This window comes from Lepidochelys kempii, chromosome 1, assembly GCF_965140285.1.
Source record: "Lepidochelys kempii isolate rLepKem1 chromosome 1, rLepKem1.hap1, whole genome shotgun sequence".
Taxonomy (NCBI): Eukaryota; Metazoa; Chordata; order Testudines; family Cheloniidae; genus Lepidochelys; species Lepidochelys kempii.
In genome coordinates, this window is record NC_136380.1 from 309,468,833 (window position 1) to 309,496,500 (window position 27,668).

General features: G+C 39.5%; 1 protein-coding gene across 2 annotated transcripts in view; it reads right to left on the reverse strand.

Annotated features, from left to right (window-relative positions):
• Window positions 1-14,529: 14,529 nt before the first annotated feature.
• FAM3C (FAM3 metabolism regulating signaling molecule C) overlaps window positions 14,530-27,668 on the reverse strand; it is a 42,985-nt gene continuing 29,846 nt past the window's right edge. For both annotated transcript variants that reach the window (XM_073328198.2, XM_073328199.2), the window contains exons 6-10: window positions 23,556-23,614; window positions 22,009-22,059; window positions 21,224-21,308; window positions 17,942-18,068; window positions 14,530-16,452 (exon numbers count right to left, since the gene is read on the reverse strand). In XM_073328198.2, the coding sequence (XP_073184299.1) occupies window positions 16,363-16,452; window positions 17,942-18,068; window positions 21,224-21,308; window positions 22,009-22,059; window positions 23,556-23,614 (412 nt within the window). In that variant the 3' untranslated portion in view covers window positions 14,530-16,362. The remainder of the gene's footprint in view (window positions 16,453-17,941; window positions 18,069-21,223; window positions 21,309-22,008; window positions 22,060-23,555; window positions 23,615-27,668) is intronic.

Below are 27,668 nucleotides of genomic sequence, written 5' to 3' on the forward strand. Positions count from 1 at the left end.
AGGGCATATTACAGCTAAAATACACCTATTATGACACACTGAGAATTTAATTTTTGAAATGAGCAATTGAATTATACATTTTCCTTTTCCTCTTAATTTTGCTTTGTAACTTATTCACTGAGTGAAATCCTGGCCCTTTTGAAGTCAACGGCAAAACTCCCATTAACATCAGCGAGGCTAGGATTTCACCTATGGAATCTTATCAACTGTAATTTTTAAAAACAAACTAGCATAGACATTTTAGTTGAGAATTTAAAAGTTGTTTAGGTGCCTAATTCTCATCAACTTTAATTAAATTTCTAATTTAATTGGGTGTTGAGATCCCTTAACTAGGTTTGAAAATCTCAGCCTTTACTCTCATTTGTTTGAGGAAGACCTAGAGAACACAACAAACACTTCCATTTGTTTTGTACTTACGTTATTTTTCTTGTACATGATGATACTGGATTTCTCCTCATATTTCCTGTTCGATTTACATATGAGGTTTTCTAAAGAAGCAAACTACATTTACTGACATCAGAACCACTCAAGAAAGATTCCAGCTGGGTGAAATTCACCACCGTTGCCAAGTCAGCACAAGGCCTGACTCTGTTTTGAGGGCTAAAGTGTGACATACATGGTTCATATTCTTTGTGCTGGCCCCTGATGGATATGTATCTTACAAACCACCAGTGACAGGGATTCCATAATGGGAGTTTTTCCTGTATGATGACTGCAAGCTATGATAATTTATAAAATATGGGATTACAGTACTCTTGAAGGGGTATGTTACCACAGAGGGGCACAATATATAATTTCTCCTTAAAGAACAGATTTCCCTCAAATCTAAATTGGATTAAAGAAGGGATAGTAGAAAGAGATACTCCCTCTCGTACCTTAGATGGGAGAAGCTACTTCTCTCAGTCACGTTCCTTCACTCTGTCATTTTTGTAAGCATGGAGCAGCAATTTGTGAAAAGTAGCAAAGCTGTGAAAAATGCCACAGGTCTATTTTTTCCAAACAAAGAATAATTATGACCTCTTCTTTAAACTCAAACTATGTTAATTATTTATGCCAGTTTCAGAAAAACCATGGGCTGGTATTTTAGGGAGAGAAGTTTAAACATGATTGGGCTAAATTCATCCTGGGAACAATTTTGTCAAGGTCAGTGAAGTTACACTCAGGATGAATTTGGCCCATTTTGTTTGCATGCTAATTGTGTAATTTACCAGTCTCAGTGGACAGTGATAGCGAGAGAAAACTACCTATTGAGTGGAGATCTCTCACTAAAGGAAAAAATATATTGCTACGGAAATTCTCTCTCTTATTGGCCAAATTGCTCTGTGCTGGGACAGCACTTTCTAGTGCATTGCCTAAATTGCAGGATGCATAGTGAACACTACAGATATATGTAGCAAGAACAAAATGTAGGTAGAGAGCAAAAGTCAGTGTGGGCCAGTCAGAGGACATAGTCAAAAGGATACATATTAGGACTGAGATATTCAAAGGAGCATATAAGTGTCAAGTGTCCAGCTTCCATTGATTTTTATTAGGCGTTGGTTACATAACTTCTTTGAAAATCTCAACCTAGGATGTTTGTGTCACACTTTTAAAAGTTATAAATGACTCATTGGCAGTGAGCACTGTAGCAACAATATTTGCTAAGAGATATGGCTCCGTTAATATTAAATACCTAGCTCAAATATAGCACTTTTCATCTATAGATCTCAAAGTGCTTTACAAAGAAAATTGGTACCATTAATCCTGTTTTACATATGGAGACGCATAGAGAGGCAAAGTGACTTGCCCAAGGTCATCCAGCAGAGCAGTAGCAGTCCTGGGACTAGAACCCAGGTCTCCTGAGCCCCTGTCCAGTGCTCTATCCTGCGGCTGTTTTCTACTCCAGCTATTGGGAAAAGGAAGGTGACTTACTTTATAGTAACTGGAGTTCTTTGAGATGTGTGGTCCCTGCAGGTATTTAGAATGGGTGCATGTGTGCTCGGGACTGGAAATTCTTCAAAAGCAGCATCTGTTGGGCTGCACCTCCTTGTGCTGCGAACTGAGAAGTGGACCCACTGCCCCTTCATTTCCTACTCTACCACAAATCACATGCAGATCCAAAGCAGAGGGGAAAGAAGGTGGGTTGTGAATACCCACAGGGACCACACATCTGGAAGAATTCCAGTTACTATAAGGTAAGTAACTTTCCTTTCTTCGAGTGCTGATCCCCATGTGTACTCACTGTGGGTGGTTCCTAGGCAGTGCTTATTTAGGAGGGGTGTGCATGCAAGTACATGGCACCACAGTCTGCAGGATGGCTGAACCAAAGGATGCACCATCTGCTGAACTCCAAGTGACTGCTCTGCAGATTTCAGAAAGAGGGACACCTTGCAGTGATGCGGCAGCCTGTGCCCTAGTTGCGTGAGCTGATACCAGGTGAAGGAGGAGTTGCTGTGAGCTACTAGCAGAGGGAGATGCACCCACAGATCCACCTTGAGAGTCTCTGAGAAGATAGGGCCTCACCCCTCATTCTTTTGGCAAATGAAGTGAGCAGTCAAGGAGATTATCAAAATGGCTTTGTTGAATCCAGGTAGAAAGCCAGGGCCCTTCGAACATCTAGACAGAATAATCTCATGTTGTCTGTAGTGTGGTGGGACTTTGGGTAAAATATAGGCAGATGAACCATGTAATTCAGATGAAGTCTGCCGGGACCTTAGGAATAAACGTCAGATATAATCAGAAGGACACTGTCTGTATGAAAGACAGTATAAGGTGGCTCTGCCCTGAGGGCACCAAGCACACCTACTCTCCGAGCTAAAGTAATGGCTGTCAAAAAGCTAGTTTAGTTGATAAATGCAGGAAGGAGCATGAACCTAAGGGCTCAAAGGGTGGCCGCATAATTGCCGCTAGTACTCAGTTCAGATTGTAGCGTGGTGTAGGTTGAGACACAGGAGGAAAAGTTCTAGCACTGCTTTTGTGGGATGAGTAAAAACTGAGTAGCTCTCTGTAAGAGGGTGCAAATGTGCTGATAGTTGCAAGATGCACTTTCAGGAAGCTGACTGGAAGTCCTGGTGTCTTTAGGAAGAGGAGGTAATCAAGGCGATAGGGAAGTTCTGGAGGAAGGATGCGAAGTGGAAGCACTTTTCCCTGTCATCTAAAACACATAGAAGGGTTTCTACTATTAAGCAAGATGGATTGTGCTGCTTTTGAACAGGTTCATTTTAAGTCTGTTCGCCACCAAAACCCAGCTGTCAGCTGGAAGGAAGTCAAGTTGGGATGGTTGGTTTTGTCCCCCATTCTGAGACAGGAATGTGGGAAGTGACTGCAGGTGGTCAATTGCAGGGCTATGGTGAACCAAACTGACACAGCCACTATTGTGCTATTACAATTACTGTCTCTGTGTATTTTCCAGAGAACACAAGGTACGAGGGGAATGGGAAGAAAGAAATATGTTAACACTTCTGAAAATAGGAATAGGAAGGCATCCCCTCTGGAGTCTGGACCCTGGCCATTGCTAGTGTAATAAGCTCGGCATTTCATGTTTTCTTGGGTGGCAAAGAGGTCCCAGGATGGGTACCCTCATTGTTGGAAGATTCGTTGGACCAACAAATAACAGAGATCCCACTCGTCGTCATTGTTAAAATGCCTGCTGAGCCTGTCTGTCAGGGAATTCATGACTCCCAGAAGAGGTGCTGCTAAGAAGATAATGTTGGGTTGGATGCATCCGTTCCCTATTCATACTGCTTCCTTACAAAAGGGTGTAAATCACTTCTCACTGCTTGTTATGTAATAAACAGCGGTTGTGGTCTGCCATCCTGGAAAGACATGGGGTAGGTGATTGCTGAATGGGGGTTGAAGGTGGTGACAGAACACATGGTTAGCAGTGATTGAATGATTTGTCAAAATACCATTTCAGAATGTCATCTCTCTGCTGGGGCTGGGAATCAGGGAGCGGTGGATGGACACTGTTTTGATGTCCTATACTAACAACAGTTCCATCAGGATTGGGGACTCCAGATCACAATAGGTGGCCAAATCCATCTAGAAGGGTGTATCCCTGTTTCGCTGGAGGAAAGCTTGTCGGAGTCTTGTTTTAGGACGGATAGTTGAGGCTGAGACCTGTGGTGTGATACCATCGGTGTTCAGGGCACGTGCTCCTTATCATCTTTGCATTGCTCAGAGGACAGTTTTGGAGTAGCAGATGTTCCTAGTACCACTGGTGCCTGCCCAATCTCACCATGAGCTCCAGGTGAACCCTGTCTAAGGCCAGGCTTCAGCAAGACTCCAGAAGGGGAAAAGCTGCTCTCTTCTTTGAAGAATAATGAGCAGACTTCTCAGTCGTCTTGTGCGTCTCCTTACCCTCATCGTGCTTGCTCTTAATGGAGTCTTTCAGCTTGGTGGGGCATTCCGTTGGTGCTGGCAGAATGTTACTCAGTGGTTCTGGCTGATGAGTTGGAGAACAAGAGGACCCTGGATCTGATCTTGGGCCTCAAGGCTAGCTCCATGAAGTGTTGGCAGAGCTGGAACTCCCGAGCTTGCCTAGCGTGAGAAGGAAAGGAGTGGCAAATCCCACACTTAGATGGGATGTGTGCCTACCCTAAGTGGTAGAGGCACATGTTGTGAGGGTCGCTCACCCGGAAGACCCAGGGGCAGGTGAGGCAAGATTTAAAGCCCAGAACCCTGGGCATAAGGCCCCAGAGTTGGGAAAAGACAGGGTGACAAATCACACACACACACACACACACACACTACCCCCACACGAACTAAACTAGACTTATGCAAACTATCTAAAAATCAATAACTATTTACATGTAAACATCAAGTGGAAGAAGGGAATACTGGCACAGGAGAATTTCCATCACAGACCACAAGCAGTAAAAGAGGAACTGAAGGGTGTGGTTGGTCCATGTCACCACTTATGCCCTTGGTTTGAAGCACAAAGAGACATAATGCACAGTGCAGACTAGCAGACACTGCTATTGAAGAATTTCTGCTCCTGGACTCATGGAGCACCTGACCACCAACAGTGATTACCCTTAGGGACCAGTACTCAAAGAAGAAATTGTGGTTTATCAGTTACAACTGTATGGTAACTGCTGGCATTTTAATATCAACCACAGCATCAGCAATAAGAAAATGATCCCCACTGTAGCCTCCAGTAATTTTTTAAAACAAGCAATAGTAATGTAAACAACTCTGAAAATGCATTTCTTAAACATGGACTCTCATGATTCATATTTCTGGAAGGCAGTTGTGTTTCTTTTACAGACAGGTGGCAAATGGTGTAACTCCATTGAATTGAGTGGTATCTATAAAGTCTAATTACAACATTAATTTCAGATAACTAATGCCAAAATATATCTGACCCTGATCTAGGTTCTGCTGTCACACTAGTTTAACTTCTGTGGTCTAGCTCATGTTTTACACCAGCATAGAGAACAGAATCAGTCCCTTTACCAATGTGCCAGTTTAGTAGGATTGAAAATATGGTAGAAGATCTGGAATGTGACACTGCAATTCATTTTGCAGATATCTCAGTGATTTGTGATCACCATAGATGGGACTGGAATCAGGATTCAAGAACTTAATCTAAATGCACCATTCCTGATGTACAGTAGCTATCTTTTAGTTAGATTGCTAAACAATGGGATGTAATAAATAATGGCAAAAGTCACTAAACTTTTAAAAAACCCACAACTAATTTAGGGCTTGTCTACGTGGTACATTAGTGTGCATCAGCTTGGGTGCAAATTCTAGTGTGCACCAGAATGGTACATGCTAACTATCCATGTGGACCCTTCTAGTGCACATTAAAGATTCCCTATTGTGCACTGACATAATTCTGTTTCAAATCAAACAGTACTAAGTCAGCATCCACTAGGGAATTTCTAGTGCACACCAGCAGAGGGTGTGAGAACAGTTGGTGAGAGACACACCTCAGCTGGTGAGCACTAATGCACCAAATATAGGAGCTCTTAATACACTAATTGAACAACTGGATGTAGGTCCAGATATTTAATGTAGCTACATGACATATAGTGCCATGTATCTTAGGAAATCTGCTACTGATCTTGAGTCTACTAGCAAGGTGGAAAATTCCATCACATACACAAGATCAGAATCTGTCTTGTAGTTTGGTCATTTTTCTAACTCTCATGTGTCTACAACTAGGCAACTTAACTGTTAAACAGCTGTGCACTTGCCCATGTTTTTGCTTAAATCAAACACAGTTTGGTATGATCAAACCTGTAATACGTATGGTTCAAACTTTTTAATTTTAAAAAAAAGTTGAAACTTACTATTGGGAAGGATTTTTGTAACCTCTTTCCCAGAAAGCTCTGAAAATTCGTGCCTTATTGGGAGACGGAATGAAATGTTTTATGATCACTTCTGTTTTCTACAGCCGAGACTAGAAACTTTAAACTATGGGTTAAAAAAAAAAAGATCATTCCTAAGGTTACATTATTCATTTCCTTTTGTGCTGAAGGGTGCATTGTACCCCGTCAATAGCAAAGAAACAGGTCCATGACTGAAATAATATCCTTTTCTCCCCTGAAAGAAGCCCGCACACAATCAGCTGAGAAACTGGAGAGCCACTGAAACATAACACGGTGGATAAATTTTGTTTCAAACAACATCTTAAAGGTCAAATGCATTGAGTTAGAGAATCTATTTGTCTATCATCATTAAAAGGTTCTGCATAGAACAACATAACTTTGACATTGTCTAATTACAATTTGGAATGTATTGATGTGGGATTGTGGCTGTTTTGATTTTTTGACTTGCTATTCATCCGTGATTACCCCAATTACTGCTAATTAAGGAGTTACCTCTAATTTAGGCCTTGTCTTCACTGCTAAAAAAGGGTGCATCTTTTATCTTGGAATAGCTCACGTCCGTTAGTTACCTGAGGTAAGAAACAGACCTTTTTAAGCAGCAAAGACAAGCCCTTAAAGAAAAAAATAACTTAGTTTAGTGCTAACTGGTTTTGGAGCTTCACAGTTTTTGTGCACTTCTTGAGATTCCACTCCATCAAGGGTAAGATGATTGGTAATCCTACTCAGAGCATGGCACATGCTATGACTCCTGGCCCAATGTTTATGAATCATTGTCTGCAAGAACGGAAACTTTGATTCAAGTGTTGTAGACAAAAATAATCTAAAGTCCATTTATTGAATGGACATATTGACTATCATGAATTAGCGATGAGCTAACACAAATGTTTTTGTGTACCCCACTGTTACATTAAAATCATACCATCTCCCACATTGGCTCTCAGAAGTTAAAGCTCTGAATGCTAGGATAGATTTCTCACAAAAAACCCAGGTACCATGGAAAGTTTTGGCAATTCAGTGGTTAGCACTGCTTCCTTTTACTCAACACCCTACTAGTGCTTTATTTTAGTATTAAGAGGCAATATGCTCCTGGAGATGTAAAACGGAGGTCCTAATTACTTACAGTCATTAAAGATCTCAGGGTACTTTGGCCAAATAGTGACATTGCCCCTGCATTAGTTTGGATAATAAAATTTTGCCTACCAAAATGACCCTGAAATTTCAGTTGGATACAGCATGCTTCACTTCTTGACCTAAGCAATTGATTATTGTTGCCGTTATGGTCCAATTCTGCTCCCACCAAATCTCAATATGAGATCAGCTGTTGACTTCCCTAGGAGCAGGACTGGGCCCTTAAGTAGCCAAGCTGGTGTCATCCCACAGGGATGAGGATGACATGATATTGCTGCAGATATTACTTTCATGGATCAGTAACTGGTTAAACGACAGGAAACAAAGGGTAGGAATAAATGATCAGTTTTCACAATGGAGAAAGGTTAATACTGGGGTCCCCCAGGGATCTGTACTGGGGCCAGTGCTGGGCAACAAATTCATTAATGATCTGGAAAAAGGGGTAATCGGTGAAGTGGCAAAGTTTGTAGATGATACAAAACTACTCAAGAGTTAATTCCAAAGCAGACTGCGAAGAGTTACAAAGGGATCTCAAAAAACGGGGTGACTGGGCAACAAAAGGGCAGATGAAATTCAATGTGGATAAATGCAAAGTAATGCACGTTGGAAGATATGTTCCCAACTACACATACAAAAGGACAGGGTCTAAATTAGCTGTTACCACTCAAGAAAGATCTTGGAGTCATTCAAGATCTTGGACACTTCTCTGACACAATCTGCTCAATGTGTAGTGGGAGTCCAAAAAGCTAAGAGACTGTTAGGAACCATTGGGAAAGGGATAGATAAGACAGTAAATATAATGCCACTATATAAAGTCATAGTGGGCCCACACCTTGAATACAGCATGCAGTTCCTGTCATCCCATCCCAAAAAAGATATATTAGAATTGGAAAAGGTGCAGGAAGGGCAACAAAAGTGATTAGGGGTATAAAACAGCTTCCATTTGAGGAGAGATTAAAAGACTAGGGCTGTTCATCTTGGAAAAGAAACAACTAAGGGAGGATATGATCGAAGTCTACAGAATCATGAATGGTGTGGAGAAAGTGAAAGTGTTATTTTCCCCTACACAACAACTAGGAGTAACCTGATGAAATAATAGGCAGCAGGTTTAAAACAAACAAAAGTAATTACTTCCTCACACAATGCACAGTCAACCTGTGGAACTCATTGCCACGGGATGTTGTGAAGGCCGAAAGTATACCTGTGTTCAAAAAAGAATTAGCTAAGTTCATGGATGATAGGTCCATCAATGGCGATTAACCAAGATGGTCAGGGATGCAACCCTGTGCTCTGAGTGTCCCCCTAGCCTCTGACTGCCAGATGCTGGAACTGGATCACTCAGTAATTGCCCTGTTCTGTTCATTCACTCTGAAGCATCTGCACTGGCCACTGTTGGAAGACAAGATACTGGGCTACATTGACCATTGGCCTGATCCAGTATGGCCGTTCTTATATTATGTTCAGTGCTCTACACCAGGGATCTCAAACTCAAACCACCACGAGGGCCACATGAGGACTAGTACATTGGCCCGAGGGCCGCATCACTGAAGCCTTTTCATACAAAACAAAAGTATAGTCAAAAATGAAAAAAAATGAAAAGTAATATAGTATGCTATTAAAAGTAAATGTATTAACTTTTAAAAAACTTTAATGTAAAGAGGGTTTTAATAAAATATAAAGACCTGTAACTATTCCTTATGTGGTCAGTAACACAGATGATTATCTAAACTAACAGTCTATCAACACAGCTGTAATGGCAGGAACTTTTTAAAAGTAACTATTCATACAAAATACGTTGCCACTTTTAACAAACATTCTTCCCAACTACTCTCAGCATGCCTTGCTCCGTCTCTAAGGCAGCAGCTCAGTGCAAGGTGGAATAGAGGATGCTGGGAGTTGTTGTCCTCTATTGAGCGAATTTACTCAGCAGTCAGCACCTGTGTTGAAGTGTCCACATCCCCTAGGAGGGTCAGGGATTTCTTTCCCACCCAGGCATCATTGAGGGTGAGAGGCACGGGGAACAGGCTTGGCTTTTGTAAACTGGAAAATCCAAGATCCCTGTTCCCTCCCCGACCCTCCCATGATATTTCTCTCTGACTCGCCTTCCCTTTCCCTCCCTCCCAGTGCTAAAGGAAAAGGGCTTTTCCCAGTGACTGGCTGCTGCTCCTGCTTTCCCGGCTCCCTTCTCCCCAGCGTTTCATGCTGCGCATGGGATCAATGGTGATGGATTTCAGTGGCGGGTCTGTTTGGCCCTCCCTTGAGGGAGGAGAGATTTGAAGAGTGAAGGGGCTGGCTGTGGGTTGGTGTGAGTAGGCGTATAACTGGAGGGGAGGACTGGGGATGCAGGAAGAGCAGGCTCAAAGGCCGTTTGTCAAGCTTGGGCAGTTTGACTCAGGTAAACTTCAGAGAACTGGGGAAACGGCTCATTGAAATGCATGCAGCAGACATCCCCACCTCCCAGAGCAAGAGAGACTGTAAACACTGGCTTAAACAGCAGTTCAGAGCACCCTCCTGCCTGCCTGCCCTCCTCCCCAGAACACGTGTGTGGGAGCTGGCAGCAGCAGGGCAAGAGGTGGGTTATGTTTTGCTGATCCAGCTAACTTCTTCCCTGCCCCGCCTCTTCCTACCCCTTCCCCGCTCCCATTCCAACCCCTTCCGCAAAGTCCCCTCCCTACCCCTATTCCGACCCCTTCCCCAAATCCCTGCCCCAGCCCCACCTCTTTCCCGGAGCGCGCTCGTCCCCGCTCCTCCCCATCCCTCCTGGAAAGTCCTAAGCACCGCCAAATAGCTGTTTGGCGGCGGGAAGCACTGGGAGGTAGGTGGAGGAGTGGGGATGCGGAGTGTTGGGTGAGCAGGTGGCGGTGGGAGCTATGGCGGGCTGCAGGAAATAACTCCGCGGGCCATGTGTTCGAAACCCCTGCTCAACACCAATTCTTTACCTCTTCATTTACGTTATAATATTTATTATAAAAGTTAAACATGGTCTCCACTTTTCTTCATATTATGTAGAATCAAAAACATGCCTGTCAAAAATGGCACAAAACCAGCAGAACAGGGCCACAATTCTGGTCCAAGATGTCTGTTCCCCAGAGTTTATCGCTAGATTAACAATGTAGTTTCTTAACGTTAGTCCAAAGGGAGGACTAGCATCAACAGATTTTTTGGAAGAAGCGTGTTTTGACAGGGGTCTGCAAGAAGGGAAGGGTGTAGGCAGGGAAAACTAGATCAGGGACAGTACCAGCTGCCAAGTTTCTACTCAAGACAGGACCAGGACTGAACTAGCAGGAATGCTGCAGGTCAGGAATTAAGTACATTGATGGGACTATACAGACAACCATCACAGCCCGCACTATGCCTGACTCAAGCCGCTGATACCAGTCCTCACATTCCCAAATACTGAAGTTATTCTGGTTTTTCTCCCCTTTTCCCAAAAAGTGTTGGCTTCATTTTTTACGTTTATTAGTTCTTTTAAACACTTTTTCCTAACACACACAATACTTCTGGGAAATCACAACCACACTTACAACCATTATGCACATGCTAAGAAACCAAGGGCTGTATTTTCAAGGGTTCTCTACTTGTGTGCCCAGCTTCAGACTTGTAAGGGGGCATTAAGCTGGGCAACCACAGTTAGTGGAAGTTTTTCAAAATTCGCTATCAGGAGACAGATAGTCAAGATCACTTGTTCTGTGCAACGCAGACTTAGGTGGGAAAAGGCACTGGAAACAGGCAGAAGGCTCTCACAACTACCCCACTGACCCCATCAAGCTCTCTCTTATCTTTACAGTAGGTGAAAAGCTCAGTAACCACACAAAGTATCATTAGCAGGGCAAGAAACTAAGAGTGGCAGTACACTTTGATTTGTGATGCAGGACCCCCTGGTTGGATTAGATCCAGGCTGAGCTTCCCTTTGGGAAATTGAAACCAGTCACACTCCCCTTCAATGTGTTGTAGGTATTAAAATGTGTAGGCCTTTAACATTTTCCTGTCTCTGTCCTCTTGGCTACCCCCATTTGTCCTTCATGCCTCACATTGGGAAATGCTAGTATAGATCTTCATAAGAGGATACTTATCCTTTCTTTCATGCCTTAACATAAGTAAAATAGTTAATACTGAAAAAATATCATCACTGGCATCTGAATTAGCTACCACTGAAATAAGACAGCTCATACCTCAGAGCTATAGTTTCAGGCTCTCTGCAAACTCATGCAGATCAGTTACATTTGTTCCATCTTTTGTTTTGGTTCTACTTTGTTTTGCAACCATAGCAGTCAAGTTTTAATTTTTAATCAAAGCTGACATCATGAGCCATGGAAGAGAAGATTTACACAGCCCTCAGCTAGTCCCCTCACTCACCAACAGGGAAATGCACCCCACTCTCTAGGAAACACAGATGTACACAATGACACTTTGGAATGCTAGTGATTGAGACACCCACCCACATTGGAGTCCCTCATGCAATTCAGCGACAGGGCATTGCTCAATGAGGAGTTACAAAAACAACTTGCTGTAGATATTCCAGTGACCTTATGCACAGAATTCAAGCAGGGCAGGACAGTTTTACATGCTGAACCCAAACTGGAAAATTGTACATAGAACCATAGAAATGTAGGGCTGGAAGGAACCTTGAAAGGTCAAGTCCAGATCATCCATGACAGGATACGGGCTAGAAGGACCTTTGGTCTGATCCAGTAAAGCCGTTCTTATGCCTAAACTTGTTGATAAACAGTTTATATCCATTTGTTCTTGTGTCCACATTGGTGCTTAATTTAAATAACTCCTCTCCCTCCCTGGTATTTATTCTCTGATGTATTTATAGAGCGCAATTTATCTCCCCTCAACCTTCTTTTGGTTAGGCTAAATCAGCCAAGCTCTTTGAGTCTCCTCTCATAACAAATATACCTCCTCCCAGTTTACTGCAAACCACAGATAACTACTCTGAGTATGGTCTTTCAACCAGATGTGCACTCACGTTATTTTAATTTCATATAGACCACATTTCCCTAATCTGATTATTAGAATGGCATGTGGAACTGATTAGGTTGGTTTGGCATGATTTGTTCTTGACAAATCCATGCTGGCTATTCTTTATAACCCTATTATCCTTTAGGTGCTTACAAATAGATTGCTCCAGTATCTTTCCAGGTATCAAAATTAGGCTGACTGGTCTATAATTCCATAGGTCCTCTTTGTCCCCCTATACTACGCTATGTTTGCCATTGGCCAGTCTCTGGGACCTCACCTGTCCTCCATGAGTTCTCAAATATAGTTGATAATGGTTCCAAGATTACCTAAAATGAACTTCCATCAGGCTCTGCCTACCAGAATACATCTAAATACGATTTCATCTGTTCTTTCCCTAATTTAGCTTGCATTCCTTCACCTTTCTTGTTAATATTGTGTTGAGGATCTGGTCACCATTAACCACTTTAGTAAAGACTGAAGCAAAACAGGCATTAAACATCTCCACCTTCTTGATGTCATCAATTATTAGTTTTCGTCCCCCGCTAAGTAGAGGACCTACAATTTCCTTCATCTTGCTCCTAATGAATTTAAATACCATCTTATTACCTTTTATGTCCCTTGCTAGGTGTAACATTCATTTTGTGCCTTACCCTTTCCGACTTTGTCCCTACATGCTTATGCTATTGTTTTGCACTCCTCCTCAGCAATTCATCCATATTTCTACTTTTTGTAGGATTCTTTTTTGGTTTTCAGGTAATTAAAGAGCTCCTGATGGAGCCATACTGGCCTCTTCCTATTCTTACCATCTTTCATTCACAGTGGGATAATCTGCAGTTGTACATTTAATACTGTCAAATTGTTTAATACATGCTCTTTAGGAGTCACATGATGGGTTAACTCATCCCTCCACCAAAGTCAAGCAGCTCCCTACCTTCATCTGTGTGAACTGTCAGAAGCTTGTGAAACTCTTATTGCCTCAGGACTGAATGATAATAGTATTAAAAAAAATGTATGCAGATTGCATTACTTGGCTCAAACCACAAAGCACAGATTAGAACACAAACCTCTGCAGTTACTAAAACCTGTTTCTTGTACACCCTTCGACATTCAGCACATATATCCAATCTTTGGAATATTTGACAATTTAGTATGAAACTAAGAATTGGTCAACATTACAGAATTAGGTCGACGTAAGGCAGTTTACATAGACCTAATTAGGTCAGTGTACACAATACAGCCTTATCCTGCTGATGTAAGTGCCCTACTATACCAACATAATAACTGCACCTCCACGTGAGGCCTAGGGCTTATGTCAGTGTAGTTAGAGCAATGCAATGTCCGTGTAGACACTGCGTTACTTAAGTTGGCTGTCATTCTTGTCAATTTCATGCTCCATGTTGGAGCGGTGAAATTGACAAGAAAGCCTGGGGCTTGTGGTGGATTCCAGGTACAGCCTGGTTGCCCCCCAGCTTGGCTCCCCACTCTCAACCAGGTTGCTGATTGTGCTTGCTGCTGGGAGCCCTGCTGCCTCCAGGCTCCCCTCTGGGTTGGTTTCTCGTTTCCCTGAGTGGGGAGCCAGGGAGCCTGGGCAGCTGCCCCCCTCACCCGCTGGGGAGGCGAGAAGCATGAGGGGGCAGCTGGGCTCCTAGCAGGGAGCTGTGAGCCCTGGCTCTCAGCTCCCCATACTGCCCGTCTTCAGTTGGTGGAAGTGCTCCTGGTGAGGATGTGCATCACCAACAGAAGGAAAGTAGTGTGGACATCAGCCACCACAGTAATTACTGCGGTGGCTGTAAGTCGACCTAACATAGGTCGACTTAAGTTTGTAGTGTAGACATGCCCAGTATGAATGTCATATTTTGTTGGCACTCATATCAGAATAGTATTACACAGGCTAGTAAGACAATAGCCTAGAGAGATTATCCATATACAAACTGGATTTTTTTTTTAATATAGCTATATACACCACTAAGTATTGTATCTTCAGGATTCTTTCAAATGTTATCTTGAAGAGCAATATACTCAGTCATGGAGTATTCACAGTACAAACAAATGTATTTTGTCATTACCTAAACACTAAAGTTTATACATTCATTTTCTTGATTAATCTCACATTGTGAAATAAAGTTAGTTTCCAGTTTATAGAACGGAGGGGATTTTTACTTTATTTGATGAAAAAATATACATAGTTTGACACGTACGATGTAATCTCTCTCAAGTAAGAACTAAAAATCTGCATGACAGTTTACAAATAAATGGTTTCACTGTATAAGGTGCATTTATTGCTGTTCTACTTTAAATTTGAGGGGAAAACGTTACATAGCAGGCTAGTTAAACAGAAAACAATTCAAATTCCAGTCTTACTCATTCCTGTATTAAGAGGTGGATATTATTCTGAACAAAGTTATTATTCCCTGTATTACTTTAAAGATTTTAGTGCAAACCATTTTAAGTTTGTCTCAGAAGATACTGATTATAGAACATTCTGAGTGGCACTATTTGTGATTCATACTGAAGTTCCTAAAAAAATTTTTATAGTACTGCTCAAAGATGTTGACCATTTGTACTAGAACAAACAGTATAAATAGAACTCCAAGAGATTAAATAGAATTCTGCTCTAGGGCCTGTACACTGAATGCCTGGATAGTCAGTTTCACTGTACTCACTTTGTATTCAGAAAAAGAATTCTAAGCCTGCCCTACTAAAAAATATAAGTGATTAAAAAATTGATTTCTACAGAAAGTGTTCGGTTTTCTATTTACTCTTACATGAGCTATGGTATAAGGCCACTTTAACTTTGTCCAGTTTTTTAAAATCCATTGCTGAAAGGGATGAAGATAACAGTGTTAGCTAGTTTTTCAATACCAACTGATACACCTGATTCATATCTCAAAATGCTCTCTGTAACATCCCAAGTACTGATTGAGTATCTTGATTCACATTAGAAGCAGCACAGGTAGTAGTGAAACTGTGCATAAAATTATGTATACTAAATTAATTCCTATAAGGAAACAGCCCATTTTCTAACATGCTTCCCTCACTGGGAAATCTCGCTCCTAGGACTAGAATTAAAACAGAAGGGCATTCCATCAGACAGCTCTCTCAATCAGCTAGTTAGTATTGCTGAACAGCAGTAGGTAGAACTGAAGGTCAGGCAGCTGGTACAAAAATTGTAATAAAAACAAAACAATTGAGTCATAGAACTGTTATTAAGCCAAGTATCTTCTACAAAGTAAACACTATTTCCATGTTAAATACAAACCTTTTCAAGCTTTTTTTAAATATCATGTACAAGTATTTATATATTTACTTTTGTTTTAATAAAAAATTTATTTAATTGTGCTTCTCGTGGCTGATCTACACTGTTGTATAAAGTACGCTAATTTTGTTGATTATTATTATTGTTGATTATTAGGTTTTTTGGGGGGGGCTGCAAAACAAAATTCTAACGCATTTGTACTAGAATAACTGAATAGATCTTTAATAAAAAGTGATGCTGCCACCAAAAGGCAGAGGATAAAAAAATTAAAGCTTTTTAATTTCTCACTAAAATCTACATATTCCACAAAGGTTACGGACTCAAAGCAACATTTACATTGTTATAGGACAGTACAATATCCTTCAGTATGAGCTCATTCCTTTACTGGCTACTTAACTGCTTAGTCAGTAGAACTAAAATGATTATTTACCATAGGCAAACTAAATTTTGCACTTTGAGGAATGCTGTTTAGAAATGTTTCACTGTCTTGTTTATTTTGGGCCTATTTACAAAACGATTTCTACATGTATTAGCAAATAAATAATTCTGATATTCAAAATGTCAATGCTCATGCGCACACCGACAAGATGGATGCATGCTTTAAAAATATTTACATAACATAGTATCTTCTTCATAGCCCTCTCCCTTATAATAGCAGAAAGTGCATTTTCTCTCACATTCTTTGTTTTAAATCGTTTAGTCTTGCTTCTGAGGGATACAGCCTTCCATCTCAACAACTTCTGGCCAGCCTTCATATTTGTTAGTATCCTTGTTGTTCTTTATATGCTACAAATAGAGAACATGAAGCCATTGTTAAAAATAAAACCATTTGTCCTGTTACCATTATAAATATTGCTAGGCTACCATGATTAAAAAAAAAAATCATGCCCTCCAGAAATGCATATACATCCTTTAGCAAAGGCTACCCTTTAGGTCTGAGATAGAACTAGAGACAAAATACATTCTTTTCCCTTATCAATGACACCCATTGCAAATAACCCAAATCTTAACCCAAATCATGAACCATACAAAATCAATGACATAACAGAATACCTGCTAATAGCCATGAATTTGGAAAAGTGGATGCTAAATATAGGCTCCTTAGACCAGAGTTTCTCATCGTCTTTTCTTGCGGCCACAGCATCCTGGGCTCCCCCCACCTTCCAGGGCCACCAGCAGTGGTTGGGCCCTGCCCCCCTCTGAAAACACAAACTCTGGAGGTGCAGACAGCTGGTGAGTTTCCCACTTTCCCGGGGGTAGAGCAGGTAGGCTTTGGTCACGGGGCTTTGGGCTCCATCCACATGGTGGCAGGCTCTGGTTCCAGGCTCGCCACCCCCGCCATCATCCCTGTGCCCTGCTGCCTTCCTGCCCACCTCTCCATCCAGGGTGGAATTTGTCCCAGGGCTTGCCAGGGCTGAGTAAGTCGGCTATGAAAAGTGATACTAACAAACATACAAATATCACTTTTCACAGCAGAAGACTTACCAGCTCGCAAGTCTGGGGGGGAATGGGGGGAGGAGCTGCAACCAAAAAAGCAAAAGGAACAACAATAAAAAGACAAGAACATGCAAAGCACCTTATTTGTGTTTCTGTTCTGTTTAGGTCCAGTAAAGAATAGACACAAATATAAATTATTTTTTATTACTGAGTCTGAAAAAACCCCTACATAAATACATTTTGATTTGGCCATGTATATGTGCATATTTATTTTGTTTTTCCTAAAGTTAATTTAGTATTGTAGGAAAAACTGTCAATGCAGCCATCAGCAAGAGTTGGTGGCCACACTCTGAGGCCACCAAAAAAATTGTTTTGAGAACCCCTGCCTTAGACTGTATGTAGGCACTGAAATAAGTGTTCTATTTTCAAAAGCAACTGGAAATCATTGGGATCTGTTGCATGATAGGCATTTTTGAAAATTAGGTTATTTACTTAGGTGCCTAAATTTTGAACTTCAAACACTGATTTTTGAACTGGCCTACATGACCATATTATAGCTACTTTATTTTTTTTTTTTAAGTAAGAAAAACTCATTTTACAGAGTTTTAGTTCATCAGTTTTAATGTAGATCTGTGCATCGTTTTTCTCAGGTGCTTATCACAGCATCGTTTTGTATATTTAAAAGAAGTTAAATATTCAAATAATTTTTTGTGGAACTTAAATACTAAATATCTACTGTGATAGGTTTGAGACAATGTTTGGTGTTCATATAATAGGCTAAGCCTCGGTTAGTATAAATTGACTTATCGAACTCTGAAAAGTAATATTAGCAACAAACCTGTTCAAATGGACTTTTAGTCTTAATTCCTTTTCCACCACAAAAGACCCAGTTGTCTCTAAAACCAAGGTTAGTAATAGATGTGCTTCCCAGTTCAGCAATCAGTTTCCGTGCCTCCTCATTAAGCCTTGAACAAAATGCAAAGTGTGTTAAATGTGAAAAATATAATACATGTAGCTAGATCCTTTATTGCTTAGTTCACCATTCAGCTTCTAATTCACACAATAAAATTTCCAGTTCGTTGGTATTAGGGCTAGTGTTACAATTAGAATTGGGAATGCCTCTCTTTATGAGGCCAGATTTCAGTGCTTGCTGTGTTAGTCTGTATCAGCAAAAAAACCAAAGGAGTCCTTATGGCACCTTAGAGACTAACAAATTTATTTGGGCATAAGCTTTTGTGGGCATGAAGTGGGTTCTAGTCCATGAAAGCTTATGCCCAAATAAATTTATTAGTCTCTAAGGTGCCACAAGGACTTTTTTTTTTTTTTTTTTTTTTTTAAATGAGGCCAGTTGATCGAATGAAATTTCTACCATTTGATGCCAAAATCTCATGTGGCCAGCACGGGGATCCAAACCTGTAAAAACGAAGGCCTCCAATCCTGCAAGGATCTATGCACATGCTTAATTTTAAGAATGTTAGTACTCCAGCTGAGTTCAGTGGGACTACTCATGTGCTCAAAATTAAGCACACATGAAAGCTTTCATTGGATTAGGCCCTAAATCTGGATCTGATCACCACCTGCTCAGCCCATATATATAGAGAACAATTTTTGGAATACTATCACTCACTCAGGCCATAAGAAGATATCAATCAGCCTTTCCAAGATAGGTCTGATAGATTGTAGATTACAATCTACCACATGAATTATTTATTATTTATATGCTTATCTCTAGGTTTTGACTTTATATTTTTGAATATTTTGATGTCATAAGCAGGCCATTAAGTCTGATCACAACTAAGTGAAAGATGAAACATATGATTGCTCAGGTCCCAATTTCAAATTAATGATGATTAACCTTTGCCACAATTATGGCTTTAGATCTAAACAAACCAGTTATAGCAGGGAAGATACAGCGATGATGTAACAAGATACATTTTATTCCAAAATTTTTGTGAGGCAACCCTTTTTTCTCCTGCCAGCTACTATATTTTGGCCAATAATTTGGCCCGTTTTCAATTCTGAGCACGCCACAAAACTTTTGATTACTGCTAACTAATGTGCTATAATCATATGGTATGAACTCAGAATACATCACATTAAGCCAGAGCATAAAAAACTTTGGGCACACCAAATTAAGTTAATTTTGGGGCTACTTTCCTGTGATTGTACAGAATATTTAGATGGTTACATTCCACTAATACAGCTCTACAGATAAGGCACAGATTTTGTTGAAATTGTTTGCATTTACTATTACCGGAATGCAATATTGATGAGGTTTTTGTTATTCATATGAAGTTACTAGTGAACATTAGAGTCTGGTTATTGACATGGACTGCCAAAACCCACATTCCTATTGACCTGTTGAACCTTTTTTTGCTGTTGTCACACTTAGACACCAGCTCTTGCAAGTACACAGCTGGGACAAAGTACACACTGAAACAAAACAAAAGAAATCTCATATTAAGTATCATGAAAGGAAAAACAGGTAACAGACAGCTTGTCTAAAGGGGAGGGGATGGTGGAAGACACCCCTTCAGAGGTGGGGGAGAAGCAGAAGGAGATGTTGGAGGAGAAAAGTAATAATTTTTAACTGCCCTCTTTCCCCAGCATTTCGTAGTTTGGAATAGGCAGCCGCTGTTAACCCACTCTATTGTACAACCTAATTTGGGAACAGTTCAACATTATAAATCTAGGCTTCACCATGGAAAGTGGCTATTGTGCCATAATCTGCCACTGAAAGAACAGCTGGGCTGGAGAGTGATGGGTTAACAGAGTTTGAAAAATATTTACAAAAAATATTTTGAATACTTAATTTTTTTCCTAATTAGGAAAAAGTTGCTCATAACTTCTTTGTTTGTTCTCATCTTCTTCCACAAGGAATTATTTTTCATAGTTGAAGGACAGGTTGCATAAAACTCCCAAAAATTATTTGTAATGGCTATTTAGTTTTTAAAATGGAAACAACAGATAACCTGTAACCTAATAGCAATAAGACACAGAGTCTGCATTAGTTGGCTGTTGGTGAACACTTTGGTGGTTTGACTGTTTGCCTCACATCATCTCCTTGTGTAGCCCAGTTTACTAAAGCACAACCTATTGTAGCTTACTGATATAGTGCAAATGCAACCACCTCAGTCACATACAGTGGCAATTACAATACTTAAACAAAAGGGAATCAATTAACTAACAGTCATGACGACAACCTTAACTCTTGACTTATTCGCTTGTGTTGGTTTAAACAACATTTAGGACCAGAGGTTGAGAATGAGGAGATGAAACCTGAGATACATGAATATTCATGTATACAATACTGAATCAACTGCACCTGCAATGTATGCACAAACTATGCACCTAATGAGTTCTTTGGTTTCAAATTAACTTTATAACAAAAAAATAAACATGCACAATCTATTGATATGGTAATGGCAAACAGACAGACATTACATATGTAGTTATTTAGATGTCAAAGTTGTGCATGGAACACACTCACCGCAAAAAGGCCTTTTGAGACCCAATTCATTGCTCCACTTAATCTAAAAGGTTTTATAATAACATCTACATGTGTAGCGTACTAAAAACAGCAGAACCTCAGAGTTACGAACACCAGAGTTATGAACGGACCAGTCAACCACATACCTCATTTGGAACCAGAAGTACACAATCACGCAGCAGTAGAGAGCCACACACATACACAAATACATCACAGTACTGTGTTAAATGTAAACTACTAAAAAAATAAAAGGAAAGCAGCATTTTTCTTCTGCACAGTCATGGTTCAAAGCTCTATGAAGTCAATGTTCCGTTGTAAACTTTTGAAAGAAAGAATAGCCATAAAGTTTTGTTCAGAGTTATGAACAACCTCCATTTCCGAGGTGTTTGTAACTCTGAAGTTCTACTGTATGCTTTAATTCTGCACAGCCTGGAGTATTCACTCTTCAGGTTACAAGATCATAAAATTAAGAAACTTTCCCATAAAGGACAGTGTCAATGATATTATCCCAGAAGCAAAACTTTTTCAAACATGTTTTTGGAACAGTTTAGGGTTTTTTCAATACACATATATGGTAAGTATTTAAAAATGCAGGATAAGCAAAATTTACTATTTTTGGTCAATACATACTTGGTTGCACCATCATCATAGGTTCCCATTAACACTATAGTTCCATCCTGAATGGACTTTAGGAAGTCAATAAACGGTGCCACGTCTGAACAGAGACAGAATACACAGAATTACCGCAAAATGCAGTTACAGTACCATACCAAATCTAGACAAGACACCTTCAGCAGTGCTAATTTAACACTGAGACATTCCTTATACATAGTTTATACATGGAGTCAAAGAAATTAAGTGGGGAAAAGATGACTAAAGCATCAGAGAAAGTATACCTTAATTCTATAGCTGCAGTTTCACCTATTCTCTTGTAATAAAATACCTGATGTTTGTTTCCATTTAAATTCAAAATGGTGGCAATAAACTGAAGCTCTGGTAGCCCAGATTGGGAAAGTACTCAACATCAAATTAGTCTAGTGGGAAAAAAATAAGCCAAACTTATATAACACAAGAGTGGCGTGTTAGTCATTTAGAAAACCGATTTATTAGCACTACGATAACTCTTACTAGTACAGTTTACATGCCATTTTGGCACACGATGGCTTCTTTAGTCTGCTGTCAGAATTGCCATTAGGGGGATAATTAGTCAGGAGGGCAAATACCTTTATGTGCATGTGTATAGATAACAAAAGATCTGTGTGCTTCTATTTACCTGTCCTCTCCTCATGACTATAGTAGGATATATGAAATGACTACATAACTGCTCAATTCAAACATTTAAAATGTGATGAGAAGCGATTTATTTTTGCCATTCAAAATTATTTTTATACAAGAAACAATTCATGAACACTTACCTCCTCCCCACATGTCGAAGAACTTGGTGTCCAATGCTTGTCCCGTTTTGCCTAGAAAAAAAGCTTACATTGTGTGTCTATATCCAAAGTTCTTAAGAATATATTCAACATTTCATAACAACCAATCAGCGGTGACAGTATAGCTTTGAGAGCCTGCAAAAAATACCATACTAATTCTCAGCTGGTATGTTCTCTTCCATGAAAACAACACCTTTAACTTCCTGTTCCTGTACTACTATGCACAGTCAGAGACAAGACAGACAAAGAAGAGCACTGCCATCTTAGTGACAGAACTACACAGGCAGCAGTAGAAAGAGGAGTGTTTTTCTCAGTTTTAAAGAACAGTACAAAAATGGCACATTCATACTTAAAAGACCTGCTTCCTGTATCTATTTAATAAAAAAAATTAGCTTTTACTACTTTTTATCCCTATTAGCAATGAGTGTGTGGAAAACGGCACTTTTTGCAGCTGACTGGAAATTTCAGTCATGGCAGCTTCATTTAAATTAGAGGATTTTAATGAATTAGATATGAAAATGAATACTAAAACCAGCAGAGTAGCCTGTTACTCATTTTGATAAGAATTTATTTTATGCTGTTCCAGTCAGTTTTTGATATGCATTGAAAATACAAAAATCTACATCTTAACTGCATTGTAGAAGACAGCAGGCCATTTCAGCTGCTCCCTACCCAACTGCCACATTTTGGTCTCTGGTCAGGTGGAGACAGTTTAAGATTGAGGCATAAGCACAATAGCTGGATATTTCTGCTAAAATCATCATTAGTGAAATAGCTGACAAAGTTGACACTTAAATGGTCATCTTTACTACTGAAATCGTGTGTGTGTGTCTGTCAATCACAACATATACATTTTTCAAGTTTCTCTCTTTCACAATCATATGTGCAGAATTCGTCTGTTTTTTAATGAAAGCTTAAATTCTGGAACATAATCCTGTAACAAATAACATTTGGTGGGAAGCTCTGTGGCTGTGGAATCATGGCATATATTGATCCTTAGCTATGAAAGAATGAGTGATTCTATTCCGGCATTATCAATGGAACTTTTAACTAAGCTCCACTGAAAACAAGTGTCAGAAGAATTTGGCTCACAGAATCTTTACCACTGGTGATGGCAAATTAACAAATAAAGATCATTTGACTTTCTGATCACAGATTAAGTTTGGAAGCCTGGCAGTTTTTTCCATTTTACATGTAAACAGAACATATATTAGCTGATAATCATTGAAATAAAATGAACATGGAGCCCGTGAACCCATTTTACAGTAAATTTTTAGAGAAGAACTGCACTAAAATTTTAATCTTGCCACACTGCATTTCTAAACTAAACTATAATTAAGAGATTTTTGCACATTACTTTCAATATAAATCTGAGGGTTTGCTTCCTATGACTCCCCTCCCCCACTTTTTCTTCTCCTTCTCTCTCTGCCTCCTGGCTGTCTTTCTCCCACCCTCTCTAAATGCCTTAAGAACTATTTGAGAAATGGTCTTTGAATGAAAATACTTTGCACATTTAAAATATGACTTACCATTTACCAAAGCTATATTTATTCCTCTGCCAACATTATTCTTAACACCACTCATTAAACTGAAACAAAAATAAAATGTTTACATCTGAATTATGAAAAACCTCTGAAACAAGCATTTCATATTTTAAAAAAGGCAAGACTTAAAAGTTGGTGGTAGTGAATATAAATCTGAAGTTAGGAACTATAGAAAATTGATAAGGGAAATCAAGGGACACAAGGAGAAACCTATGGTCAGAGTTAAGGACAATAAGGAGTTTTTAAAATATAATCAAAAACAAAAAGAATCTGGACAATGGTGTTGGTCCGTTACTAGATGGAAATAGTAGAATGATCAACAACACAGAAGAGGCAGAAGTGTTCAATAAATATTTCAATTCTGTATTTGGAGGGAAACAGAAGCTACAGAAGTCAGACATTTTTAAAATCAACAGGTCCAGATAACTTGCATAGAAGAGTTTTAAAAGAGCTGGTTGAGGAGTTTGCTGGACATTAACGTTTACTTTCAATAAGACTTGGAGCACTGGGAAAGTTCCAGAAAGTTGGAAGAAAGCCAGTGTTGTGCCAATTTTTAAAAGGGTTAAATGGAATGACCTAGGTAATTACAGGCCTGTCAGCCTGACATTGACCCCAGGGAAGATAATGAGCTCGGGCCGATATGGGACTCCATTAATGATGAAGTAAAGGAGGGTAATGTAATTAATGCAAATCAACATGGGTTTATGGAAAACAGATCCTGTCAAACTAACTTGATATTTTTGTTTGATGAGATTATAATTTTGGTTGATAAAGGTAATGGTGTGGAGATAATATACTTAAGACTTTTGACTTGGTACCACACAACATTTTGATTAAAAAACTAGAACATAAAATTAACATGAAACACATTAAATTGATTAAAAAGTGGCTGATAGATCCACTTGGTGATGATTCCCCATTTACAGTTACATTTTGAAATCTGTTTCCCATGGGGTCCTGTATGGACTGGCTCTTGGTCCTCCACTATTTAACAGTTTTATCAATGACCTGGAAGAAAAAGTCATTGCTGATAAAGCCTGCAGATGACCAAAAATTAGGGTAATGGTAAAAAAAAAAAAAAAAAAAAAGACAAGATTCAGAGCAATCTAGATCACTTTGTAAATTGGGAGCAAGCAAACAATATGTGTTTTAACATGGCTAGACGTAAATGTATACATCTGGGAACAAAGAATGTAGGCCATACTTACAGATTGGGGGACTCTACCCTGGGAAGCAGTGACTCTGAAAAAGATTTGGAGGTGGTGGTGGAAAATCAGCTGAACACAAGCTCCCAAGTGTGTGGGGGAGGTTCAAGTTGCAGTGGGGGAGGTTTAGATTGGATATTAGGAAAAACTTTTTCACTAAGAGGGTGGTGAAACACTGGAATGCGTTACCTAGGGAGGTGGAAGAATCTCCTTCCTTAGAGGTTTTTAAGGTCAGGCTTGACAAAGCCCTGGCTGGGATGATTTAACTGGGAATTGGTCCTGCTTTGAGCAGGGGGTTGGACTAGATGACCTTCTGGGGTCCCTTCCAACCCTGAGATTCTATGATTCTATGATTCTATGACACTGTGGCCAAAAGAGCTAATGAGATCTTCAGATGCATAAACAGGGGAATTTGAATTGGAATAGAGAGGCTATTTTACTTTTGCATTTGGCAATGGTGCGACTGCTGCTGGAATACTGTATCCAGTTCTGGTGCCCACAATTCAAGAAGGATGTTGATAAATAGGAGAGGGGTCAGAGAAGAGTCATAAGAATGATTAAAGGATTAGAAAACACGCACTATACTGATAGACTCAAAGGACTCAATCTATTTAGCTTAACAAAGAAAGGTGAAGGGGTGACTTGATTACAGTCTCTAAGTACCTATATGGGAAAACAAATATTAAATAATGGACACTTCAAATCTATCGGAGAAAGGTGTAATGCAATCAAATAGCTGGAAGTTGAATCTAGACAAATTCAGACTGGAAATAAGGCATAACATTTTTAATAGTGAGTAATTAATAATTGTAACAATTTACCAAGGATCTTGGTGGATTCCCCATCCCTGACAATTTGTAAATCAAGACTGAATGTTTTTCAAAAATGCTCTGGGAATTATTCTGGGGAAGTTCTATGACCTATGCTTTACAAGAAGTTAGACTAGATGATCACAATGGTCTTTTCTGGCCTGGGAATCTATGATTATGCTTTTATGGAAGCTCTGAATTGAGGCCAGGGAACAGAGTCATTCATCCTTAATTGTGCCCTGTTTAACTTGGTCGGCTGACTTCTTCTATCATGTTTTTAATAGACTAACCATTTTTATATGGCTGGACTGTTAATTTTATTTCTTGATAATTTAAACAAACATTAAGTACATTTTTGGCAAGTTTATTTGTTTTAAGAAGTGGTAAGAATTAACCCTAAGGATACAAAATGTTTATGGAAGTTTTATTAAAACATACACATTTAACAAGATTTCATCTCAATATATTTGAGGTAAAAGGCAGGCACTTATGTACTAGGTCCTAGTAACTAGGATATAGGCTCTGTTCAGATAAAGATTTAAACACTTAATTTTGACCAATATAAGGACTCTATATTCTTCCAGTAATACTATGGAAAGATATGCAGAAATTAAAAAACTTAAAAGGGCTATAGTAACATTCAAGCAAAATATACGGACAGTAGTTCATAACAAAGTATGCATGTATTCAAAATTTCATGGAAAAAACCACAGTACTTTAGACCTTGTTATTAAATGCACAGTATTTTGAATGATTAAATTAACAGTAGTTTTAAGGATCCATTTGCAACATTAATAATTATTTTCTGAAGGGATATTGGCCCAAATATTATGCTTTTTTATAAATATACAACCAATAGAAATGTTTCCATGACCTTAAAATAAATTCCAACAAAAAAAATTTTAAATAAACATCCTCCCATGACACTGCAGAATTGTGCTTGGATATGAAAAAGTGAAAGCAACTAGTCCTGTTTTCGTTGGTCGCATGGAAGAAATGCAAAAAAGGTTAAAAAAGCACAAAAATGAAAAAAATAAAATGAGATGTGTAAGAAGTTTCAGTACTCAAAGAGTGCAGTTACACACCTATACAATGGTAGCGATCTATGATAAAAAGTTATTTCACTGCACCCAAAGATGTGTTAGGCAGTTCAAAGAACAGACAAATAAGGACCCTGTAATGAGCAGCTAACAAGTTAAAAATAAACACAAATGAGGGTGAAAACAAATGAGAGGAGCATGGGGGGGGGGGGGGTTTTCAAGAAGGCTGCACAAATAAGATGCCACAGCTACTCTTAGGCTCTGATGCCAGAAAGCACTTAAGCATGTGTCTAAATTTAGGCATCTGCTTAAGTTCCATTGACTTCACAGTGAGATTTTAGGATGTGTTTACATGCTGGCCTGAATAGAGTGCTCTTCTGAACTGGGACCTCAGTTTGTGCTCACTTCTTAAGGAGTACATTTTTTAATCAGTTTACTTCTCTGGTCAGTTATTTTCAGTCCAGTTCTGCAAACCCCTATTGGAGAATCTGCTTCTGAAGGACAGTATCCATGCAAACACAACAGCAGCAACATGAGCTTCAACGGAATGGCCCACTATTGTTCCCCCACACTGATGTCAAAATACCATCTATTAAAGAAGTTCTTCAACCTATGATGTAATCCACCTCTGCTGAGAGTGCAAACAAAGGCACTATTTAGTGCCAGTTTTGACAGACACCAGCTGATTTCAGATTGGGAATAAAGAGCTATCAGTTGATACTAACTTTGTCACTGTGACTGTATCTGAATCAGTAATTAGAGATGAAAGGTTCCATATTCCTCTACTAATTCCTTGAGTTATATAGTCTGCCAAGAATTTTGAGTAAAAGTACAACCCACAACAGGATTTAAACTCAATAACCTTTAAAATATAAGGCAGGCAATTTTCCGCTTGGCTACAAAGTTAAGCTTTAGTTAACATACTGGAGGGCTTCCATATTTGTCCATTAACGCAATTGAAACATATGGCAAATGAAAATACAAATGTGAATGAAAGGGCAGTAAAGTTCTAAGTACATTCCTTAGGACATACTAAATTCTCTG